The sequence below is a fragment of the Maniola hyperantus genome, chromosome 22 (assembly GCF_902806685.2).
Source record: "Maniola hyperantus chromosome 22, iAphHyp1.2, whole genome shotgun sequence".
In the NCBI taxonomy this organism is placed as follows: domain Eukaryota; kingdom Metazoa; phylum Arthropoda; class Insecta; order Lepidoptera; family Nymphalidae; genus Maniola; species Maniola hyperantus.
In genome coordinates this window covers 8,300,214-8,324,450 of record NC_048557.2, presented here as the reverse complement: position 1 = coordinate 8,324,450, position 24,237 = coordinate 8,300,214, and the positions used below count along the sequence as shown (strand labels likewise).

At 36.6% G+C, this 24,237-nt stretch overlaps 1 protein-coding gene across 3 annotated transcripts in view; it reads right to left on the bottom strand.

The window, feature by feature from the left end:
- Positions 1–7,824: 7,824 nt before the first annotated feature.
- Hipk (Homeodomain interacting protein kinase) overlaps positions 7,825–24,237 on the bottom strand; it is a 146,904-nt gene continuing 130,491 nt past the window's right edge. For 2 of the 3 annotated variants that reach the window (XM_034980662.2, XM_069506184.1), the window contains exons 13-24: positions 23,706–23,894; positions 23,119–23,238; positions 22,732–22,937; positions 22,118–22,183; positions 21,223–21,327; positions 20,660–20,817; positions 20,068–20,258; positions 19,197–19,403; positions 18,922–18,999; positions 18,412–18,590; positions 17,670–17,819; positions 7,825–17,410 (exon numbers count right to left, since the gene is read on the bottom strand). In XM_034980662.2, the coding sequence (XP_034836553.1) occupies positions 17,275–17,410; positions 17,670–17,819; positions 18,412–18,590; positions 18,922–18,999; positions 19,197–19,403; positions 20,068–20,258; positions 20,660–20,817; positions 21,223–21,327; positions 22,118–22,183; positions 22,732–22,937; positions 23,119–23,238; positions 23,706–23,894 (1,785 nt within the window). In that variant the 3' untranslated portion in view covers positions 7,825–17,274. The remainder of the gene's footprint in view (positions 17,411–17,669; positions 17,820–18,411; positions 18,591–18,921; positions 19,000–19,196; positions 19,404–20,067; positions 20,259–20,659; positions 20,818–21,222; positions 21,328–22,117; positions 22,184–22,731; positions 22,938–23,118; positions 23,239–23,705; positions 23,895–24,237) is intronic. The other variant, XM_069506183.1, reaches the window with a different exon arrangement.

The following is a 24,237-nucleotide window of genomic DNA, read 5'->3' as shown; positions in this document are numbered from 1 at the left end:
ATAGATGATAATAGAATAATTTTACCATTTAGTACACCGAACGCCACAACACACCGCTTCTCTACTAGCAACCATATGTCGTCTATTGAACCATACATTTATTACATTAACTGACTAGGCAGGTATTTTTGAATTGCAATAAATTCTGTGGCGTGCTTATACATATAAAAATGTTTGGTAAATTCTAAAACTCTAACGTATCGAACTACGTGTCCACAATTATTATAGTGAAAGTAACACCTAAATTTGATTAGAAAATTGCCTACCAACTAGTCAGTACACTTATTATATTTTGATTTGAATGTACGGAAATTCAAGAAATTATTATTAAGACAGAAAATACAGGTACCTAGTAAGTAAAGTGAGTAGATAGATATATTATATCAGTGCAAATAGCTGCTCCAAATAAGTAAACTTATTAAAAACAAATAAATTACATACACGTTTAGAAAATTAAAGTGTGCACTCAGCTTAAATGTGTATAAAATTAGTAGTAATATAATCAGATTATTATAATTAATTACATATAGAGAGTAGAGCATTTACGTATACAAAAAGGTTGCAGCAAATCAGAAGTTATTGTCATTAAAACACTTCAGAACCAACAGGCGACATATAAACACGAAGTATTCTTTAATTAATTAAGTTTAGGTACAATGCGTCGGACAATGAAAAACTATGTCCGAAGACTTGTAATAAAATAACTAAGTAATTATATCATTATAATTATTATGTACACTAACTATATTAATAGAGTATTACACTTAGGCACATCAATTTTTTTTATAAAATTACGATTTAATTCGAAAACGTGATCCTGTCACCGATATTCAACTATGCTACCACAAATCTAGTACATCCATGTGATTAAGTATATAAATAAGTTATGAGATTGTGAGGTTAGATTTTTAATTTAAAGTTATTCGATATAACCACACAAACTATGCAAATTATGAATTTCTGATCCACGAGTATCTAATACAACATTTAACGTTTTGAAACAATGCATTATGCAACTTCTTTCTCTTATATAATACTAGTATATAAGAAAAGAGCTTAAAGCGTCGGGGGGAGAGGGATGGGTGATAAATTTGTACTTTAAATGTCCCTCTCGTGCCCTCAGTGCTAGACCGTAGCGTACGAACGATTTGCGAATAACGTCTATACCTAATATTTGTGTTTCAGATATATTATAATTACCCTCTAATTTGGTCGTAGACCTATATTTACTGAATCTATTCTAGCATAAATAGGTGTAGGTATTATCTTATTCAAGTGTTAAAAAGTGCGGTTTGCGCCACCTGCAAATTTCACTCACAAATTCGCTGTTACATACGTCATTATATTTGTTATAACTTATAAGTGAAGTTAGCGGGTGAAGCCACGCCTGTTAGCATTTGAGTAAGGTATGAAGTTCGTTGCGCGCTATCCGCGTACAGATATAATATTAGACACAGATAGACAAATCTCACTGGACGCTAATAGGATTAACCTTAATGTATGTAATATATAGAAGACAGCAAATATCGAATAATCTGGACATATAAATCACATTTTATAGAAATAATTCTTTGTAAACACCTATCTAGAACTGGCGCCGTTATATTCGACAGCGTAAGCCACAACGGGATTTGATACAATATAAAATAATTTTTAAATTTAAGTAAGTAATTATTAATTTTCGATCGACACAATTGAAATATAAAATTTAAAATAATCAGCTAATACTTAGCTAAATTGTAAAAAAATCTTTCTGTTGTAGGAAGCCTTATTTTCATATGAAGTTCCTTCTCATTTTTATAACAAGCAAGAATCAAATTAATTCTAATAGAATTTGCTAAAATCGATTATAAAATAGGTTTATTTATACTTTACCGCCAATTTATTCAAACTAAAACTTAGAATTTTTAGTGTAGGAGGTAGGTTGATAGTTGATACCAACATAAATTCCCGTTGGTTTTCGCAAAAAGTTACGTACCTAAGTACTTATAATAATTACGTTAAAGTTTAAACCAATAAAAGATGATTTAATATAATATAGGGAGGTACTTTAGCTACGCGATACCACTACACCCACAGCGTTTATAAACTTTTGATAAGTTACTATAAGTATATATAAGACAATAAGCCGTCTACGCTAGTACATCACTGATATCGTTTTTTGGTGCAGTGATTTGGATGCTGCGAAGTTGCTCAGCTCTGTGGGATATCCATAGGTAGGTACTTATTGTGAGGTAAATGCGGCAAAAGTGTGTGGTTCGTTCTGTTTGTTAGTTATTTTTTTTAAAGATTCAACCGATTTTTTTAAAATTTGGCACAGAGGTGACGTTTCTTTTTATTTAGGAAAAAACCTAAGTAGAAAAATAATCTTTAAAAGTATTAGGTAAGTACACTTAAGTAGGTACCTATTTAGAAAATGAAGATTCCAAGCTAAGTCGTGAAACACAGCTTGTTTTTTTAAATAAAATAATTGTCTATTATAGGTAACATTTATAACTAGTAACCACTACCTAGTACCTACATAATTAACTGATTGGCTTTCAAATTTACAGTGAACGAATACAAGTTTTATAAAATGAATAGACCGTAGGTATGTGGTCGGTTTACGTATTTTCAACTTCCTACCTTGTTAAGTAGCACAGCTGTGTTTACTCACTACAACCCTGAAAGATCTCTTAATTCTGTAGGGACCAGTTTTTCCCAACATCCAAATCATCGCATTTCTTAAATCACCTACAGCCCTAATCCCTCTATAAGCTCTATATAAATATAAAATACTTAGTTGTAAGTTGGTTTCTGTGTAATACAAGTCGTAGTTAAAATGAAATACCTAATTGTACCTAAGTTAAATAGTACCTCAATATATAATAATTCATTATATAGCAGTCCAGCTGTCTGTCTGTCGTACCTACGCGATAGAGGTACGATGCATGGACGGCAAAATATTTTGGTAAAACAGACTTATGATGCCATTTAAGTTTTAACACTTACGATTATTTAACTAACAACGTGGTAAGCATTGGAAATAATTTATCGTGTCGTATTGTATTAAAAGATTATGTAAACTCGTATTTAGAAAAAGTTATGAATATAGATAAACCTTAACATTTACATTACCAGAGCGTATTAATCTTTAATGTATGACAAACTGGACCGCGCAGTATTTCTAATGGCTCCAGTACACATTGAGCCAACACGTTTCGCGAGTGCCAGCGTACAAACGCTATTTGCCAAATTGCGCCATGAATATAGTCGCAAGTCGTTCGGCTAAAATCGGACATGATTGACTTTTTGCAGTCACGTCCGGTCCGTCCAGCTTTTGTTGGGCTTCCCTGCCGCGCGAGCGAAGCAATGCGGATAATGCCGATCCATTGTACAATTAAATTACGTCTGTAGTCATTTTTTATTATAAATTTATGTTAAAAACGTATGGCCGGCTTTAAAAAAGGTATGCCCCGCTTTTAAATAAAGAAATAAAATAAATTTAAAGGCAAAATATCCCGTCTGAACAACTTAGCGCCAACTCCGGCTTATTTTAGGGCTTGGCAAGTGGCAACCCTAGCTGGTGGTTTGATGGTTTTCATATAAGAATGAAAATTAAAAGCGTATTGCCGGTGTTCCAAAGGCTGCAGTTTGTGAGTGCGGCTTTATTCATATAGATCATCCCCTGACCACTATACAGTCCGGACAGGACCCCGTCTGATAATTTTATTTTTTAAATTTGAAGCAAGATTCTTAATTCATTTTAAAGACAGATTCTGCATATTTTTACAAAGGGTTCGATATGTTTATTTAACTTAATTCACACATGTTAAAAGTGTGTTGATTTATAATGGAGATTATTTCATTTCGTTTCCTTTATTGAATCAGTTAGGCCAAGTCATTATGGGACCACCTACGTTACCGTTCGCCGACTGCGTTAGGCCAATGTGTACTGTGCTCTTAACACGTTACAAGTTACGTTCTACTGACAAAATCACATTCATATTTATAGACAGTGTAAAAATAATGTTTATAAACATTGGCCTATGTCCTATGGGATATATAATCATTAGAATTCATTGTACTTCATCTAGTTGAAAGCTTAATCTTATTATCACACATATCTATTAGGTAGATATAGAACGTCGAATACAATAAAAAAGTTAACACTAAAATGTGCTAAGAACTGGTGGAAAGTTAGGAGGAGGTGCTTGATCTATTGATAAAAGCTGCAATATGCTATCTCTACATTCCATGAGCATAGTATACGAAACACAAGTCAGTCCGCAGCGGATTATTAAATTTTAATTTTTTTTTTTGTTTTATTAAAAAAGTTTCTTGTTAATCCCATATTGTTCTTAAAATAATTAAGTAGGAACGTTTGTATTTTACTGAATATAATTTTATTAAAACACATTCGAAGGTGAGTCAATCGGACCAAATAGGTAGCAAAAAACGTGGCATAATAATACCATTAGTAGGTAGGTAAGTGATATATTAAATAAGGTAACGCCATATATAAATTACATGTTAATCTAAATTTCATCATTGCATTTGAGCCATTCTCAAGTTTAGATTAGACAAATCTTTACAAATTTTCAGCTTTTGATCATTTTATCAAGAACCTCCTATAAACTTTACAACAGCTCTCCAGCGAATAGAGCCTAGGAGCAGCAGCAAACACTAGTAATGTGGAGTCAGACTTGTAAATTGTAATCACCAGAGAAAATTTATTTTAATTTGTGCGACTAATCGTCACGGTATAGATATCTAATGAATTTAGTAAGATATCTAAACATTTACAGGCGATTTTTATCATTAATCAGGTTCCTTTTAGAACTATTTACCTACTCGAACTAATTTCGAATGCAAAATGAATAGTTAGGTAAGTATTTATTTTAATTTTGATTTTGCTATTTCAGTATTACTAGTTTAATAAATAATTTAACAGACCCAAAATTTTCGAAATAATTTAGAAACGATTAAATCGTCGCCTTAAAAATTTACGTTTAAAATATTTTTATTTCAGTAGGTATTAAAAACTACTTAGTGTGCAATATAAATCCAGTCCACTAGTGATTTATTCATTTATTGTGTGGATTTTAACCACAATTATTGTATTTAAAACATCTGTAACGATTTTGCAATTCTTATACCCTCTAGTGGACGTAGGGCGTAGAACCTCAGTTTCCTTGAGTTTAGGTGCTGCCTAACTAACTGCGAACAACTAGGACCATTTTTCTAACAACAGCTGCCTCTAATATAAGCCCATATTATTAAGTAAATAAATAACATTCAGTCGATATACATTACAAAATTTGTATCATAAGTGGTCAAATTGGAAATTAAGTAGTAGGTATAAATCTTAATTATAAGTTATACCACTTTATTGTAATATATCTTAATTATTGTTTCTCTAACGAAGATCTATATTTTTGATCAATTACCAAAATATGCATAAGTACCCAATTATATTTTACACTAAGTATTATAAATAGACAGATATACATATTAAACAGCCACGACTTTTGTCAAATTCTTACTTTCGCTTAAATGTTAACAATTTATGAAGTTAATTACTTGGTTTCAGAATAAGAAAACATTAAAAATCTTACTGTTATTACTCTAGACTCAAATATTTTAGAGATATTGTTTAAATCGATTGTCAAAAGTATGTAGGTGCCAATATCTACTATCTATCTTTCTCTTCCGAGTCATATTCTTCATTAATAAGGATCGTGACACCTTTCCATTAATCACATTATGGTAGGGATGCAGTGGGTTCCCAGGTCTTCCACATACCTAATATCTAATTCTTATCTACACTATGGAATTTATCGTAATACTTATTAATTGAAAAGCCCTATCCCCTATAACAACCATACCTATTTTAGTAAATCTGCTAAATCAATTTTGATGAAATTAAAATGGGCAGAGTAGCTCTTTCGTTTAATTTAAAAATTGTCTAGTTCACAGTTTTCAATTATCACTATATTTTCGACATAATGTAGATTGGTTACCTACTACAGTCACATAAAATAGTAAATATTGGCATGTTACTACCGATATTTCTACTGATTATTTGTACTTATTTTACTTACGAAAAGGGTATTATTTTATTATTTAAAATATTTATATTAAACAAACACTAGAACGATACGCCTATGGCATATCCATGCAGATTATTCTAGATCTATAGAAAACGTATAACTATGTTCCACTAATGGTCAAAGAGCTGATAGATTTTTTTAGATGGTGCTTGATTTAAGTTGAAAGCTCGTAATACAGCGCCTATAACGTGTACAAGCCGCGTAGTGCTGAATTCCAGATTGTTTTTTTTAAAAATAAATAACATCTCATTTATAAGCAACAAACGCATTTGTTTTTTGTATAAAATTGCTTATTAGGTAGGTTGCATTAAACATTTCATATTTCTGCAGAGCGATGCGGTATTGAGTAGATTTGTGAATTGGTTGCGATTGAAAATGCCTTGCAGGTTATGATGAAATTATCCAACTATAAATTGACCATGTCCAGTCTTTTCTGTAGGTACTCAGTTACAGGAGAAGATTATTTTACTAACTTACAGCGTTTATCAAGCACCTCTTAAAAATTTACCACCATCTCTCCGGCTATAATAAGGGGCGAACGAAAATGTCTACTAAAAGGCAAATAATAAGAATGATTATTGTCTGACACTGGGTTATTGTCGAGACAGCAGCTCGGGCGACGTCGCCTCTATTGACTACAAGGGCCTCGCGGGCTCCGGCCGCGGCCAAGCGACCTTAGCCTCTATAACAATGTGATAAGGTACAAAAATGCGCAATTCATTTTCACTACTAGAATGCATACTAGAATCGCAGATCAAAGGAAAAGATAGAAGTCCTAGCGAACACATCCATTCAAAAAAGTGGCATCTTTTTGTAATTATATAGAGTCGCTAAACCGTTCTTTGAGCATGTTACATAACTTAGTGTTACTTTGATTCGTCTATTTTTTTCCTTTAATCTGAGTGGAATACCATGGTACTAATAGGTAAAAATATAATCAGTGCTATTCATTTTGAAATCAAATCGTCCAAATTGAGATTATTTTTTTTAATGTAGAGGAATATCAATTTTTTAATCTGACAGAGGCACACCGCACGCCACACGCGTAACTCTTCCGAGTTAGGTATTTTGAAAATCAGAGAATAGTTAATTGATTCAGAAATTTTTCTTGTAGATGTAGATGTTCTTTATAAATCTAACCACCGTACTCAGTCGCTTAATCGTTACTTAAGTTTAGTTAAAACGAGACAGAGCTATATCATAAATTCGATAAAAAAAAATTAAAAAAAACTATCTAGCTTAAGCGCTAGATCTTCCGTGGTCCGGTCAACTGTACCATGGATAATTTCTTTTATCCATAGTCCGGTTGACCGGACAACTGAACCGGACTACGGGTAAAACATCAGCTATATCTCTAACCTGTGCTCTAACATAAATTTAACTCAATCTTAAGTAACGATTGGCGACTCTGAGTACGGCGGTAAGTACCATTATTAAACTCCTTAGGACTCTTTACGAGTCACATCGGCTCCGAATATTTTTAACCGACTTCAAAAAAAGGAGGAGGTTCTCAATTCGTCGGAATCTTTTTGTTAAGAAAGCTCGCGTGTGGAGCTAACGTGCTATATTTATTGTAATATTTTTATATCTTTGCGTGTTGTTGGACCACAGCGGTGCTAAAATATTGGGTTCGAACTTCAGATAACAGATAACAGATGACAGGCCCACATGTTAAAAAAACAAAAAACTAAATGTAACGAAAAGGAAACGGGGTGCCAAAATAAAAGTAAAGTAAAAGGGGTATCTGGATGTTTATTTACAATTCTCTCATAATAACTATGTGATTATAAAATGAAGAAAAATTAACCTTAAGCAACATTTCAGTGCTATTCCCCTGATCACCAAAAATTATGTTAATGGTTCCACCCGCCTGCGGCTGCGGACGCAAGCGCCTACAAACTAAATTAAATCATTAAAATACCCATTATCGTATATAGTTAGCTTTCAGCTTGTACCGAAGTACCTACGCACAGTTAAAAATTACAATGTTACAAGAAATCAAAAGAAAACCTAAGTCAATAATAGTTTCACCGGCGCAAACTAAAAATTATAGTAGTTTCATACAATCACAGTGGAAATCGATATAATAATATTATAACCCAAATGTGCGTTGGGAGGTGTGATTAAACAAACTTAAACTAATAATAATTAAAAAACCTAGCGTTTGAATATACATTGAGAATAATAATTATACAACTTACAAATAGCAAATAGGTATTTGTACATTATATCGGTCGTTATAACATTATCGGGTACTTGGCTTATTCATTCCGTTGCAAACAAAAATTCAATGTACCTACAAAATTAATAAGTGAGAATAAAGCTCTAAAGTTATATTAATATTAGGCAGAAACGTCAATACTGATTAGAGACGTCAGTTCTATTTTCGCGGTAATCTTTTACAGTGTAAGAAAGAGAGAAAGATACTTTGACATTTAACTAGGCTCAAATAATGAAACAAAAAGTAGTGCTTTCCTTTTTAAGACGTATATTGTTGAAAAAGATGGAGTGATAATTGAATTAGTTAATAAATTATCTTTTAATAATAGTATTTTCTACTATCATGACATTTAAGTCTATTTACAAAGAACCATAATCATATTGTCAAGTACCTTAATCAATAATAACTGTCAACATTTAACATCAAAAGGAAATAGGGGTCGTAAACTACGGTGAAACTAAGGTGAAACAAATTAAAACAACTAAGACTTAAATATACATATATCGGGGCATTACTAGGTACAACTGATCATTTGCGAACGCATTTTTTCTAAAATTTATTGCAACAACCCAAATTTACAATCAGTTTTTTTAAACAATATACTACGATCAAATAAAATCACAGAATCGACGGACAGATTGTATTGGTGCTATACCTGGTACATTATACCATTTTCTATTTGACATTAGTCCATCTGTCAACTCCTTTACTCTAACACATGTCAAGAACATTAAAAGCGTTCATAAAACTGTCAAGAATGTGGATCCACCGGATCCACACTGCCAATTTATCTCGACAGGTGGCGCACAAGCGAACCGACCAAAGGACCATAGAAAACCATCTGTGGAACCGGGTATACTGAGCTGTCAAACGCCATAATTATTTTGATTGTACGAGCTTCCAGCTTCTACATCTTTAGTCAAATAATTCGCGAAACAACGTATATTGTATCGATAATTAAACAAACAAAACTAACAATGTTGATTTTAATTTGACATTGGCCAGACCTCTTGTAGCGTCCTCTGAGATTCGTTTTGCCTGTGGATCCCCATTCTTTTGAAAGTTGCAAAATTAATAAAATTACCGCTTTGCATCAAAATCGAATCAAGTGATCGCAAATTACGCTATAATTTAATCGTTAATCAAACAACACTATACTGTCAAATAGAAATGTATAGCATAATGGACAAAGTATAGTATAGTTAATTTTCATACGACCTATTGCCCATATTAACCTTGTCAATATGCCCCATTTGATAACTTATACAATAGAATAGTAAATAGTAAGGCAATAATAAAATCACGTTTAAAAACCAATAAGCAGCATCTTTACGAACTAGAAAAGAAAAATACACTATGTTAACATTCCAATTAAACTTACTACGCTTAAAAATAAAATAAACCCCAAAAATCCGAAATGAAACTGCTACTAAAAACTTAATAACGACGCCAAATATGATATTTGACTACCTAAAACAATTTATTATTTAGGTTGAAAGAGATTGTTAAAATAACGTTAAAGAAAGAGTGAGCTCTTTTAATGTAAATTAATGAAAGCAAAAAAAGACCATTATTAGAGCTACACTTTCATAAACTTGAAATCGGATCTACCGATTTTTTATTGGTTTACTTCAATCCAAAACCGGTTCAACAATCGACTACTAGAGCGGAAACACTATGTTCTTCAAACCAATGGGGCCGATTCTCTAGTACACAATCTCTAAACTAAACTAAATTAACAGGTCTAAATCTTCTCTTTTCTTTTCCGCAAGCAACATTATGAAAGAGATAGCAATAGATTTAGACGTGATATTTTAGTTTAGTTTAGAGATTGTGTACAAAGGACTTAGCCACATTGTTTATTTATATCTAATAATAATAGTTTTTCTTCAGTGCCAAATATGGGACTTTATAACACTGTTCTAAAGTCCCATATTTGGTACTGAAGAAAAACTAATGGAATACCTAAAAAAAATGTATACTGAAGATAGATAAATAGGATTAAAAAGTTATCAGCAAATTGTCTAAAATTGAAGCTGAACAAAACCTGTCATCTAAGTATGAACTTATTTTGACAAGAAAAAAATAGTTTAAAATATTGTTTAGTCAAATATCATATTTCGCGATAAAAATAAATCTGTTCACGCCAAGCTGTCGGGGGGGGGCCGAGTATGAGTAATAGTTATTAGGTATAATAATATTGAGAGATCATTGACTAAACTCTTCCAAGAGGAATCTCGCTACTATAGGTACAACAATACATTAGCACATTATGTTACGGTATGCATCTTTGTTAACTATTTAACCTCCTGATAACTAATTCACTAACAATTTTATTTTGTAACATTAATGTAACAAGAGTTAATGTTCAAATTAAAATAAGGATTTCTTTACTTTTTATGAAAATAAACAAATTTCTTGTTTTCAGTAAGATCGATAGCTTTTTTATCAGATATTTATGCATACTTAAAATTTTTGTCATTTCCGTACGAATAAATGAAACGTAGATATTAATTTTATTGTCATATAAGATACATCCCGTAATGCGTAATATGAACAAAAGCATTGTATCAGAACAGGTTAAAGTTACCAATTCTTTAGAGATTTGAAGTAAAGCGATGTCCAAATTGTATAATATGAGCTGACCATAAATCTTAGTATCGTGGTCAGATAATTGGTCAACTTTACGGTCACTAAATTGGTCAGAAGGAAAGGGCTGAAAATGACTCTGAATAAAAACAAGTTAGAACCTTGGAAGCAAAAAGTGTTATCAGTATTTATGTAGTAATTTCACGTATTCTCAATACAATGCTCAAAAAACTAAAATAGTTCAAAACCAACAACATTAAATCTACGAAAAAATCTACAAATGAATGAAACTAAACTATAAATTAATTATTGTCAAGCAGCAAAGCTAATGTACTAAAACACATTAATTATAATATGTTGTCATATAAAAGAAATAAAAACTTTTGGTTTATGTTTTTTTACCTAAGGTAGGTAGAGCTTAAATAATTTACAATGAGGTACGATCTAGGCTCAACCTAGACTTTTTTTAATAATAAATATTTACCTCTTTTTATTTGCGAGTAAAACCACACTGGACCTAATTTAATATGATATTCAAAATTATTTGGGACCATACTTGACAGTAGAGAACTGTCAAAGATGGTTGCAATAAAATACATATACTGTATCTGATCAGAACTAAAGTCTGAAACGGGCCTAAATACCTCGACATGACCACACAATGGCTATAAAGGTAAACCAAACTAATTAAACACTTAAAACTAATAAGCGACACTATTCAATCGACATAACACCGCGAGCGAGCGAATCTTAACTGGTACAGTCGGCTTCGAAAATGAATTGCGTTAAACAAATATCACTCAACAATCTATAACTCTCCGCTAATCTAAACTAATCCGCGGAAAGAAGTTAATATAGCACTCTCTCTGTTACGTAATCCCATACAAATGATAGAGACAAAAACATCAGTGGGCTCTAACTATTTTGAGACACCAATCAATCACAAACGAAATAGTCTTCTAATTGAATTGCGAATGTGTTTTGAAAGCATGTTTGTAGTTATAAATGATTATTTATTTTATAAAATATCCAAAAAAAGTATAGAAAAATTAAGACATCGACTGTGAACTGGCAATATAACATGTCCTATCTCAAATTTTTGATTTAATTTTCTACTATTTAGTACTTAGCCATGTCATAGTTCAGGACTATTGTCTAGTTAGGAACAAAAATATTAAAAGCACGTACACAAGCAAGGCGTAACCTGCACTGGTAGGCATATACACTACGTAGCTGAAGAAAACAAGTTTTTACCTTCATCCTATAAAGTTGTGAAAACTGAGATACTACCGGTTGCCAGTTAGTCGATATGAACGTACTTCTAACTTTCATTTTGTAAACGCCTAAAATTATTTGTAAACGAACAAAGAAATAATAAGTAAGTATTAAGAGAAACGGCAATTATGAATAAAGTAACAAGTGTTGATTGATATTTAATTAATTGCAGAGAATTGTAAAATAGCTGAAACTAGTCAAATCAGTTAATGAAAAAGAAAATTACATCAAAACATTTACGATGTCGAATTGAATTTATACGACACTATATCTCACGTCGACAGTACCAATAACAGAAATAATATTTACTTGTACACTTATATATACAAAATATGGATAAAAATCGCATAAAAAAATCAAAAACGAAAAGAAAAAAAATAAGAATGTGGACCTGCCGAATATATTATATGTGTTTGTTACATTGGGAGTACCCAGGCATAGAACAATATTGTTGAATATTTAGGCAAAAATATAACCATCAGCTTTCAATGTACGTGTCACTAAATACTGAAGAGACTACTGTCACTATACTCTATCCACGGAGAGAAATTAATATAGGGCTCTCTCAGTTACGTAAGCGCATACAAGTGAAAAAGACAACAAGTCAGTGGGCGTTAGAGTTACAGTCCGACAAGGCTCTTTTGGCACTTGAATGACATTGACAGGGGAGGCGTAGTTGTAAATGCGAAAGTGTCTGTCTGTCTGCTAGCTTTCTACGGTCCAACGGTTTAACCGATTTTGATGAAATTTGGTACAGAGGTAGCTTACATCCCGGGAAAGGAAATAGGCTATATGTTTATCCCTGAAAATCAAAGAGTTCCCATGGGATTTTTAACAAACCTAAAGCCACGCGGACGAAATCGCGGGCATCATCTAGTAGCAAATAAAATTTCCCCAATTTTACGGAATATATTGAAAATATCAATGTCAACCGTCCCTGTTTCCAAATCGAGAAAGAATAATAAAAACCATTTATAGACCATGGATTTGCAACTTATTAATTTTACCTGCTCAAATACTATATTTACCTAGTGCTATATATATCTATAAGATGCAGGCACATTTGTGCTGTAGGTATATATTATCAGAATATATCGTGATGTTATGTATATGGAATGGCTCTAAATAGTTAGCAAAAACAGTGAAAAAGAGTCAGATTTTTTACAGGGGACAGCGTGACACTTCACAAGATGGCGGCGTTAGTTCCGATTTTGGCCACGCGCCAAAAAGCCATGGCGCACTGTAGTGACGAACCAACCACAAACGAGCCTATGTTTTCCGTACTGACTTCCTTGCGAAACAATCGTTTGTGATTGGTTGCTCACACAAAATTGTCAACGCTCACTGACATTTTTTGTCTTCGTCAGTTGTATGGGGATACGTAACAGAGAGAGCACTATATTATTAACTTCTCTCCGTGTATAGGTTATTACGTCTTGCTTACACAGCCTAGCTGCCTATTTCGAAAAAATACTGCTAAAAACAAGAAATAAACTTTTATTTTCTTTCTTGAATTAAACAGTATTTTTTATTTATTATTTATGGAATATGCCTGCTGGACTTTCGACGTTACTTAAATAATTACAGTGGTAAAGTAAATTGCTTGCATTTAAACTTCATCGATAAAGAACAATTAATTAATAATATGTAATTAACAATTGATTTCGCTCTATCTAACGTGAATATACATGCATATTACACACAATGCTATATTATTTCATAAACCTATTTGTTTATTTTTATCTGTATGTATGTACTAAATACTTTATAAAACTCTTAAATAACCATACTTTTTTCGTTTCGTTTTTTATTGAATCTACATCTATATAAATCCGCCACCGCACCCTAACTAAGGGTGTGAACACACCCACACAATCGATATTAAATCGATAGTATTGATCAATATCGATTATATTATTATAAACCGTTAAAATACTATTATTGTGTGCTATTACATCAAGCCGATCAGATCGCTTGAGCACTGAGCTATGTCGATACATCGATCGATGTATCAATCAACGTCGATTGACCGATAAAAATATTCGATTTTATTTAATTGATCAACTAGCACTAGGTTAAAATACTTTTCAATAAAACGGTAGATTAACGTAACATGAAAACTGAGCTTACATTGATCAAGGATCGATACAATATCGGTCGTGCAGGTGTGACAACACCCTAATATAATAATAATTATAATATCTACAAAGTCCAGTTAATACGATTAAATACGTAATAATAAACACAGCATGTTTGTTTGTTTGTTTGTGTGATTAATCAGACTACAGACTACATGATATGGAACGTAACACAAAAACGTACAATCTCGTACCTAAAGCGAACTGTTACACTATATAGAAATAAACAAGTTTAATTGACAAAATCACCGTCACGTAAAAACTAAAACAAACCTAAAGCTAGAGACATACTTTCAACACTCTACGCGATATGTCGCGTTGTGAGATTATCATTGCGTGTACATGAAAAATTTTGAGTAACTGATTGTGAAAAAAGTTAATGATTAGTAAGGATTGTTTTATTCGCCAAATTACAATTACAAATATGTACAGTTGTACATATTGGTTGTAGTGTTTTTCGTTACAGAAATATAAGTATTTGATTCGACTCAATACGCTTGGGATGTCGTAGCGTGTTATGAGTATGTCCTGCCCATAAAAATTATACACATCACGCTTCCGAGACAACGTGTCAGTACATTCTACTTAAAACGCGTCGCATTAACGACTGCAAAGACCGAGGGCTCACTTCGCTCGCATGCTCGAACACCTAATTTATCGTGCTCGAATATGCAATACAGGTCTGCACTGACCCATATATTTAAAAAAAACTCCCCATTTTAATGATTTGGTAGAAACTCTAGTCTACGAATAAAATATTAGTAAATGCAACCCCACACTTGGCTTCCTCAGCAAAATTATTATCTTAAAAATTAATTTACAATCAATATCTATACAAGTTCATATAAACATTCGTTCCTATATTTTATTATTCGTTACATCTACCGCATCCTCAACGTATACAAATACAAATGTGAAATAAACACATGGTTCTATTATTAATTAATAAAAAAATATATAATGCATGATTAATAATAATCATTAATCCTATTATACAAATTAGAATGCGAGCATTTGCGTTCGCTACACGAAATATATATAGACGATTAATTATTTAATTAATTTAAGATTTTAAAAACCACTCTGAAATACTCACACGAAATTAAAAAAATCGCAGGTCGCGTGCTCGTGAAAACTAAATTCACCCTCCTAATTTGTACAGAAATAATTTTTAACTATAAACACTTAAGATGAAGACACACTGAGCTGACGTACGCAACGTATGCTACGCATTGTGATGGTGGCATACTTGATTTTATATGAAAACACATTGATTAGAAACGTACTTATCGGATCAAGTGTCAAAATATCACAATACGTCGCATGCGTTGCGTGCGTCACACCAATCCGTCTTCACCTTTATATTAACACAACAAAGACACACAGACAGGCACCGCCCTTAAGGAACTGTATATATATAAAACACGCGCGCAAAACACACTAGTCACAGTTTTGAATTAAAAATTGCGGTGTGAATAGAAAACGGTCGATTTAATTCCTCGATAGATCACTCCGCCGTCCTTACATACGGAACCGTGTCGACATATCCAACCATACACTCCGACCCGGTTGTGTCTATAAAGACAGCGAGTGTGTGCGTTACATTAAACCTGTGCTCTCTTAAAATCCAAAAACGTCTATATTTCATTTCCAAAACGATGCACTTTTAAGGCGTTTGTGTACTCATTCGTAAAAATACGATTAGATGGAGCCGTCATAGAAAATTAACGTACTCTTGTGCATTCACTTGATTCGCGTTTGTACGGATGCGTCAAAATACGAATCAAATGAGTGCATACAAGCGCACCTAAATTTTGAATCGTATTTTTATGAAAACGAATACGAATCGAATGAGTGCACAGACGTTCTTACGTCCCAAATAGAATCTTGAATTTTCACTCTTCAATATCGTTTCTTCTTTCTCGATAGTTAAAAGCACTCGTATCGAAATCGTTTTGTCACCACCAGCAGACAGATGTTGTGACTTTAAACATGTCATATCTTGTTCAAATCGAATATGTGATATGTATATTGCTAACAAGCTATTGAGATCATAGTATGGTATTATCTTGCTTTACTATATTCCAGTAGGTGGCAATGACATGCCCATCCATGTCCGTATCGGTGGTAGTGACACATCATTCTATGTTGCCATTGGTCTTTGTGACATGTCGGCCAATGTACCCTGTTGTGATGATATATCAGTCAAAGTTCCTCGTTGTAATGATATATCGGCCAATGTTTCTCGTTGTAATGATATATTTGACAAAGTTCCTCGCTGTAGTGAAATATCGGCCAAACGACTTCGCTCAAATGAAATATCGGCCAAAGTGCCTTGCGTCGGTAGCGTCGTATTGGGCATTAATCCTCGCGGTGGTAATGACCGATCGGTCAATGTTGGAAACAATATATCTGCCAATGTTTCACTTTGCATTGGCATATCGGGAAATCCTTGAGGTGGTAAAGATATATCAGCCAATGCTCTTCGTGGTTGTAAAGACATTGGTTGTTGTGGATAAGACATGTCGGCCAGTGATTCTCGCGTTAGAAACGATATATCAGCCAAAGATGCACGTTGCGCTATTGATACATCACACATTCTTTCATCGGCCAATGATCTTCGTGCTGGCATGTCGGCCAGAGTTCTTTCTGCTGGCATATCGGCCAATATTCTTTTAACTGGCATATTGACCAATGATCTGTGTGCTGGCATTTCAGCCAATGATCTTTGTACTGGCATATCTGCCCATGTTCTTTTAACTGGCATAGCTTCCAATGATCTTTGTACGGGCATATTGACCAATGTTCTTTTAACTTGTATATTTTCTAATCTTTGTCCTGGCATATCGGCCAATGATCTTTGTACTGGCATATTTGGTACTGACAATGGCATATCGGCCAATGACCTTCCTACTGGCGTATCTGGCACAGCCTGTCTGTCCGCTGGCGCGTGGCGAGCTCAGTCCGTGTACCACAGCTGCTGGTGATGCTGCGGGACGAGGTACGTGGGCGAGTAGGGCTGCAGGTAGCCGGGCAACCTCGCGCCGCTGCCGTGGTGCGCCGGGGGCGGGGCACCCACACCACCCACGCCACCGCTGGAAATATCCACACGTATGTTTTAATCCTAAATCTATACTGATATTACAAATGCGAAAGTGTATGGATGTGACTATGGATGAAGTGACTTTTTTTACTCTGATTTTTAAAAACCCAAATCCACGCGGACGAAGTCGCGGGCATAACTGCGAGCTTTTAACACCAATATTTACAATTATTGATATTTAATTATAGTGCACATTATTAAAATCAACGCAAGCGTCTAGCGCGATTTTTTTACTAGGCTGTTATACTTACGTGTGGTAATGATAGGTAGGCACGTATAGCGGCGCGGGCAGGTATCCTGGCGACACACCACCCGGCGACAGCACGCCACCGCCCGACACGCCACTCACGCCACTCGTCACGGCGCCCACGCCACCCACGCCCGTCACGCCACTCGAACTTCTGAAAGTGACAACACTACCTCGTATGAAAGAAAAAACTTATCGTATGATAAATTGGTGCTTGTTTAGTATTTTATTCCCCCTTGTATTTCAGCCCTTTTTTCTTAAAACATTTTTGGAATGAAAACTTCTTTAGGCGCGTTGAACGATTATGGGATAGGAAAAAAGTTCAAGGTCGTGTCACTGACATGCTAACATTAATAGTACTCGGAGTGCCAATAAATGTAAAAATAGACTTATTCCTATTTTATGTACTTATTTATAATGGATGATACTCACTTTATGTGCGAGCGCACGTGCGGGTGATTGTGTATGGCAGGCGACCCACTCACACTCCCACACCTAGGTTGCTCTATGACTGACTAACCTTCTACCCGCATCTCTTAAGGCGAGGGAATCGCAACGAGTCCGACCAACTATCCTCAGCGATAGTATCGCCCTGTGCGGATTGTATCTGTCCATAGACGCGGAGCTAGGTAGCGGAGCGGAGCGAGAAAGTAATGCGGAGCGGAGTTGTGAGCACGCGACTATCGCTGCTATTCTCTCGGACGTGGGATGGCGCCTGCCAGTATCGTTTTATGGAGATTACTCACTTGTAGTGCGGATGCGCGTGCGGGTGCGCGTGCGGATGCGCGTGTGGGTGCCACGCATGCGCGTGCTTGTGCGCGGCGGGTGGGCCCACGTTCACGCTCACGCCCATGCCGCTCACGCCACTCACGCTCACGCCGCTCACGGCCGCGCTCACCGGCAGGTACTCACGACAGCCGCCGCTCTGCGAATCAAGTGATTTTTTTAATTTTTGATTTGTGATGGGAAACAAAAAAGTTGCAAAATATTTTCATATCAATAACATATCATCGGAAAATAACCCCGATTATTTACTTTACACAAAGAAACTTTACTTTAGAACGAAGTTTGTAAGGACCCTAATGCTTACAAACTAGTTCCGTACTAAGTTGAATTTTTACAGCAATCGTTAAGCACAAAATAAAAAAATGATTAAAAATCTTTACTTTACTTTTCTTATTAAAGCAAACGAACAAATTAGATACCCCTAAAACGCTGAAAAAGTTTCATACTATATAAAAAAATAATAAGCTTACACTATCCCTCTTGTTGTGCTGCGTCGGCACGTACTGATTGCACTGGTAGTCGTTGGTCTGGCGCACCGTCGAACCGCTCTGCAACAACCATACCACACAGTGTTACTGAAGTTAAGATGCGGGTAACGAGGAGTTCTTTACATAGTAAGTAACGTTAGTAGAAGTCATTCTGTGTTAAAGGTGAGTGTTGCAAAAAGGCTGAACATGACACATGTAGTCTGAATGGTCCCCTAACTATGAATTTCAGTGTTAGAGTGTCTTCTTTGTCAACTTACATTATAGTGCGCGGCGGCGGCGTGGTCGTGGTGCTCGAGCTTGGCCTGCGCCTCCTGCTGCGCGAGCGCCAGCAGCCTCTTCTTCTGGCTCTGCGGCGTGGCTTGCGCGGGCGCTGGCGCCGGCCGTGTCGCGTGCTGTTGCTGGTGCTGCTGCGGCTGTGGTGGCGGCTGCTGCGGAACCGCCTGCTGTGGCGCTGGCTGTTGCTGCTGGGGAAAGGAGTAGCAATCGTTAATACGAGTACGTATTCACGTGCAATTAAAGGTAACATTCGGATCTAGCTCTGCATACAAATCCCTCTAGAAGGTTGCATCGCGAGTTACGACTACACACACCTCGCACCACCACACTGACCAACCCAGCGGCCAGGTGATGATCGCGTTCATTAATAAGGCATAAGACTAGATTGAATGACCAGAAAGAAATTAAGCAACTTCAGTCTTGACTGTCCTACTATCCCTTCTGTATTTTTATAAAGGTAAAGCTCGCAAAGAAGCCAAATGGAACAAGAAGAGGTGGTGAGCAAATTGGAGCGTGAGGAAAATATAAAATTCCAATAATTTATTCAAAATCAGTACCCTTATTATAAATGCGAAAGTGTGTTTATTTGTTGGTTTAATGGTTAATTGGTTTGTCCTTCAATCACGTCGCAACGGAGGAACGGATTGACGTGATTTTTTGCATAGGTATAGTCAAAGACCTGGAGAGACTTTTTATTCCGGAAAACCAAAGAGTTCCCGTGGAATTATTAAAAACCTAAATCCACGGGGACGAAGTCGCGGGCGACAGCTAGTAGATAATAAATTACAGTTTTTGATGGTCGGTTGTTGCATTGGTTGGAAAGGCTGAACTAGTATTACAGTGAGCACTCACCGCGTGGTGGTGGTGGCACGGCTGGTGGTGCGGCTCGTGCTTGACGTGGCGCTCGTCGCGCGGAGTGCGCGCGCTGCAGATGACGCCGCCGTTGCTGCTGACCGTCACGGCCGCAGTGCTCGCCGCGGGGTTGTTGCTGGCCGCGTTACTTGCGCTCGTCATGTGGGCGGAGGGGACGCACTCGCCGCTACCTGTGTGACAAACAATATGTTTTTGGGCTTTTTTTAACAAGGCTGAATAAGATCAAGGCCACGCGATGCGTTTCCGGTGCGTTGCGGCGCCGCACCGCTGTGAATTTGAGTATTGGCATATATCCACGGGCACTGCGTTGCTTTTCCGGCAGATGCACCACACCACGCCTCCCCGTCCCGTCTCTCTGATCCCAAGTCAGTTGCACGTGCGTTGCGAAGCCTTGATGTCGTGTGGCATGGTACAGCGACACTGCAATGACGCTGCACCGTCAATGCAACGCATCGTGTGGCTTCACTCTTAGTGATGACAGGGACGGCAAAGTGTCACGGATGCGGATGTGCGTAGGTGTGTCCGCGTGAGTGTGTGGGTGCGTAGGTGTTTACGTGGGTACGATGTTTACCTCTGTTGGGGCGGGGCTCCGCGTCGTCGTCGGAGTCGGAGATGGTGATGACGGAGACGGCGGGCGAGGGCGTGTCGCGGATGGTGATGGTGTGCGCGGCGCAGCCCGTCTCCCACGCGCCCGCGGGCGCAACCGGCGCCGGCACGTTGCTGCGTATCCTGTATAAACATTAGTCCAATGTAATCCAATTTTCATAATTTTTAGAAATGTAGATATAATGAAGATGAATGAATAATGCTCGCAATTTTTTTTTGTTTTTTAGTTTAGTTAAATTAAAATAAAACACTCAAAAAAGTTTTTAGATCAAAAATATGGATATTTAGACGCTAGTAACTTTTGACATAAGCAATATTTCTTTAAGATTAAACGTACGAGCATAGTTCTTCATTATATCTACATTTTTAAAAATTATGAAAATTTGACTACGTCATTTACGGGGAGAAAGACGTCGCCAATCGTTACTAAAACGAGACATATTTATGTGAGAGATATAGCTCTATCTCGTTTTAAGTAAACTTAAGTAACGATTAAGCGTCTCTGAGTACGGCAGTAAGTGTACTGACGTGTGGTCGTGGTGGCGGTGCCGCGAGGGCGGCGTGCCCTCCTTGACGCGCTTCTTGACGGGCGACAGTTGCGTCGCCTCCTTCTTGCCGCCGCTGCCCGCCATGCTGGAAATTGTATGCAAAAACATGAATTACGTACATCAGTACCCTTATTATAAATGCGAAAGTGTGTTTGTTTGTTGGTTTGTCCTTCAATCACGTCGCAACGGTGCAACGGATCGACGTGATTTTTCGCATGGGTATAGATAAAGACCTGGAGAGTGACATAGGCTACTTTTTATCCCGGAAAATCAAAGAGCTCCCACGTGATTTTAAAAAACGTAATTCCACGCGGACGAAGTCGCGGGCATCAGCTAGTACTACAAACATGCTGATATTACTTCATAATTTTTAGTTTTAAACAATATTTAATGCGAAGAATGTATCATCAAAAAGTATCTATATGAAGTTTTGTTTTCAGTCATTATTGCGCACTCATTTTTGATAGTTCGCTATTGAGAAAATCACTGTGATGCCGAGCTATTTTTTGAAACACACGAGTACATTTTAATAATTGTAAAAATACAAATACAAGTGGAGAGGAACATTCTGAAAGGTTTATTTTTATCCCAGAAAATCAAAGAATTTCCACGGGATTTTATAAACTAATTAATTCTATTAAAAGTGCGGGCATAGTCACTAGGTACCCATATATTATAAATGCAAAAGTGTTTGTTTGTTGGTTAGTCCTTCAATCACGCCGCAACGGAGGAACGGATGACATGATTTTTGCATGGATAATAGTTGAAGATTTGGACAGGCTACTTTTCATCTTGTTTAAAATAGAAGTCCCGACTGGATTTTTTTTCAACAAATCCAGCGAAGTCACGGTCATGAGCTAGTCTAACATTAATACCTGTATTGATGCGTCTGGTGGTGCGGCTGGTAGTGCGGCACGGCGCTTGTCTGTTGCTTCGTTGATCTGTGGACAACGCGCATAATATTGTAGTTCACGCATTTACAAATCAATCGGCCATGTACAAACTTAATTATTTACAAATAGATAATAGGGTCTTCGACTGTTGTAATAAAATTATGAGTTTTTTTATATAGCGGTAGTTTGTGGGGCTTGAATTCATTATAAAAGAGAATAATTAAAAAAAAATTCAAAAAAAATTGAATTTTACTATATTATGTAGGTACTTAATTTTTTTCGATGTATTGACAAATTAGAAATGACGAAAAGGAATGGTATTATTTTTTGAAGACAGTAAAAAAATACGAGTTTCCCTTTTTCTTTTATACTGACTTTTAAAAGAACGAGATACACTGGGGCCGATTCTCTTGTACACAATCTCTAAACTAAACTAAATTAACATGTCTAAATCTAGTGCTATCCTTTTCCGCAAGCAACATTATGAAAGGGATAGCAATAGATTTAGACGTGCCATTTTAGTTTAGTTTAGAGATTGTGTACAACGGAATTAGCCACATTGGTTTTTTATCCCACAAACATTCTAAAACGCCCACCTCTTGTGCGGATGATGGTGATGGGCGTGCGGGTGAAAGTCCCACACATCTGGTTCCGGCAGCGGCGCCGGCTCCACTATGAGCGGCGCGCGCCACTCGCCCACTTCGCCCACGCCTACGCCCACACCGCCGACGCCCACGCCGCTCACGCCGTGCTGGTGATGGGCGGCCGCCGCTGCCGCTGCTGCAGCCGCTAACTGCTGTACCTGTGGTTAAATGAACAATACATATTAGAAGGAGTTGTACAGAATGGTGCATATTGCTAGTGCAAGAAAATGAAAGAGATTACATGTTTTTGCATTTTTTGGACCAAAATAAAATAAAAAATAAAAATAGATTTATTTTCCATTTTTTGGATTACAATTAGTCAAATGTCTAGTAGGTTACCTGATAGGCGGGCTGGCAGAGGATGGAGGAGACGAATTGGTGGGGAAACGGCTCCGCAGCGCGTGTTGCGTACTGCCGCGCGCCCCCCACCGCCACGCGGCCCCCGCTGTACAGTTGATACTGTGAACAAAGTTAGTCATTTATATCGATATATGTACCAACTATTGTTGTACGCTCATTGATTGTCAATACTTGGATTTGTAAGATAATGATGTAACGGCGATAAGTAATTACGTGAACTAAAGACTGAATCTACGAGAGTGCCAAACAATAATAGTAATTAGTAACACTAACATATAGTGAAATCGCGTACTCAAGTCAAATTAGCCTTGGATTGGCTTTGGATAAATACATAAAAGGAAAAGGTGACTGACTGACTGATCAACGCACAGCTGAAACTACTGGACGGTTTTGCATGCAGATAGCTATTATAAAGTAGGCATCCGCTAAGAAGGGATTTTTGAAAATTCAATCCCTAAGGGAGTAAAATAGGAGGTTGAAATTTATGTAGTACACGCGGACGAAGTCGCGAGCATAAGCTAGTTTAAAAATAAGTATGAGGATGGCATATTAGTGTTACGACATACCAAGTTGTCATAAGGCGCGGCCCGCAACCTCTGCTGGTTTATCGTCAACGCGAGATGGTGCGCGGAGGGCGCGGCGGGCGCGACCACGCCGCTCACGTACTCGCCGCCGCCCACGCCCACGCCGCCCACCCCGCCCACGCCTCCCACCCCGCCCACGCCGCCGACGACGCTTCCGCTGCGACGGCATACCTGTAAACAACAAAAGACGTAAATTCTGATGATTTTGTTTACTAAATTTAGATTATCTGCATCTTTTTCTTTCTAACATTATTAAAATAAATGTACACAGATAGGTATTAAAATTTTCTAAATACATAAAAAAAGGAGACTGACTAACTGATCTATCTACTGGACGGATTGGGCACGCAGTTAGACATCATAATGTAGTTATCTGCTAAGAAAGGATTTTTGAAAATTCAACCCCCACGGAGGTAAAATAGGGGTTTGAAATTTGTGCAGTCCACCCAGACGAACTCGCGGGAAGTTCTGTGCTTAAAGAAATCCAATCTATACAGTTCACTAGTCGTCTAAT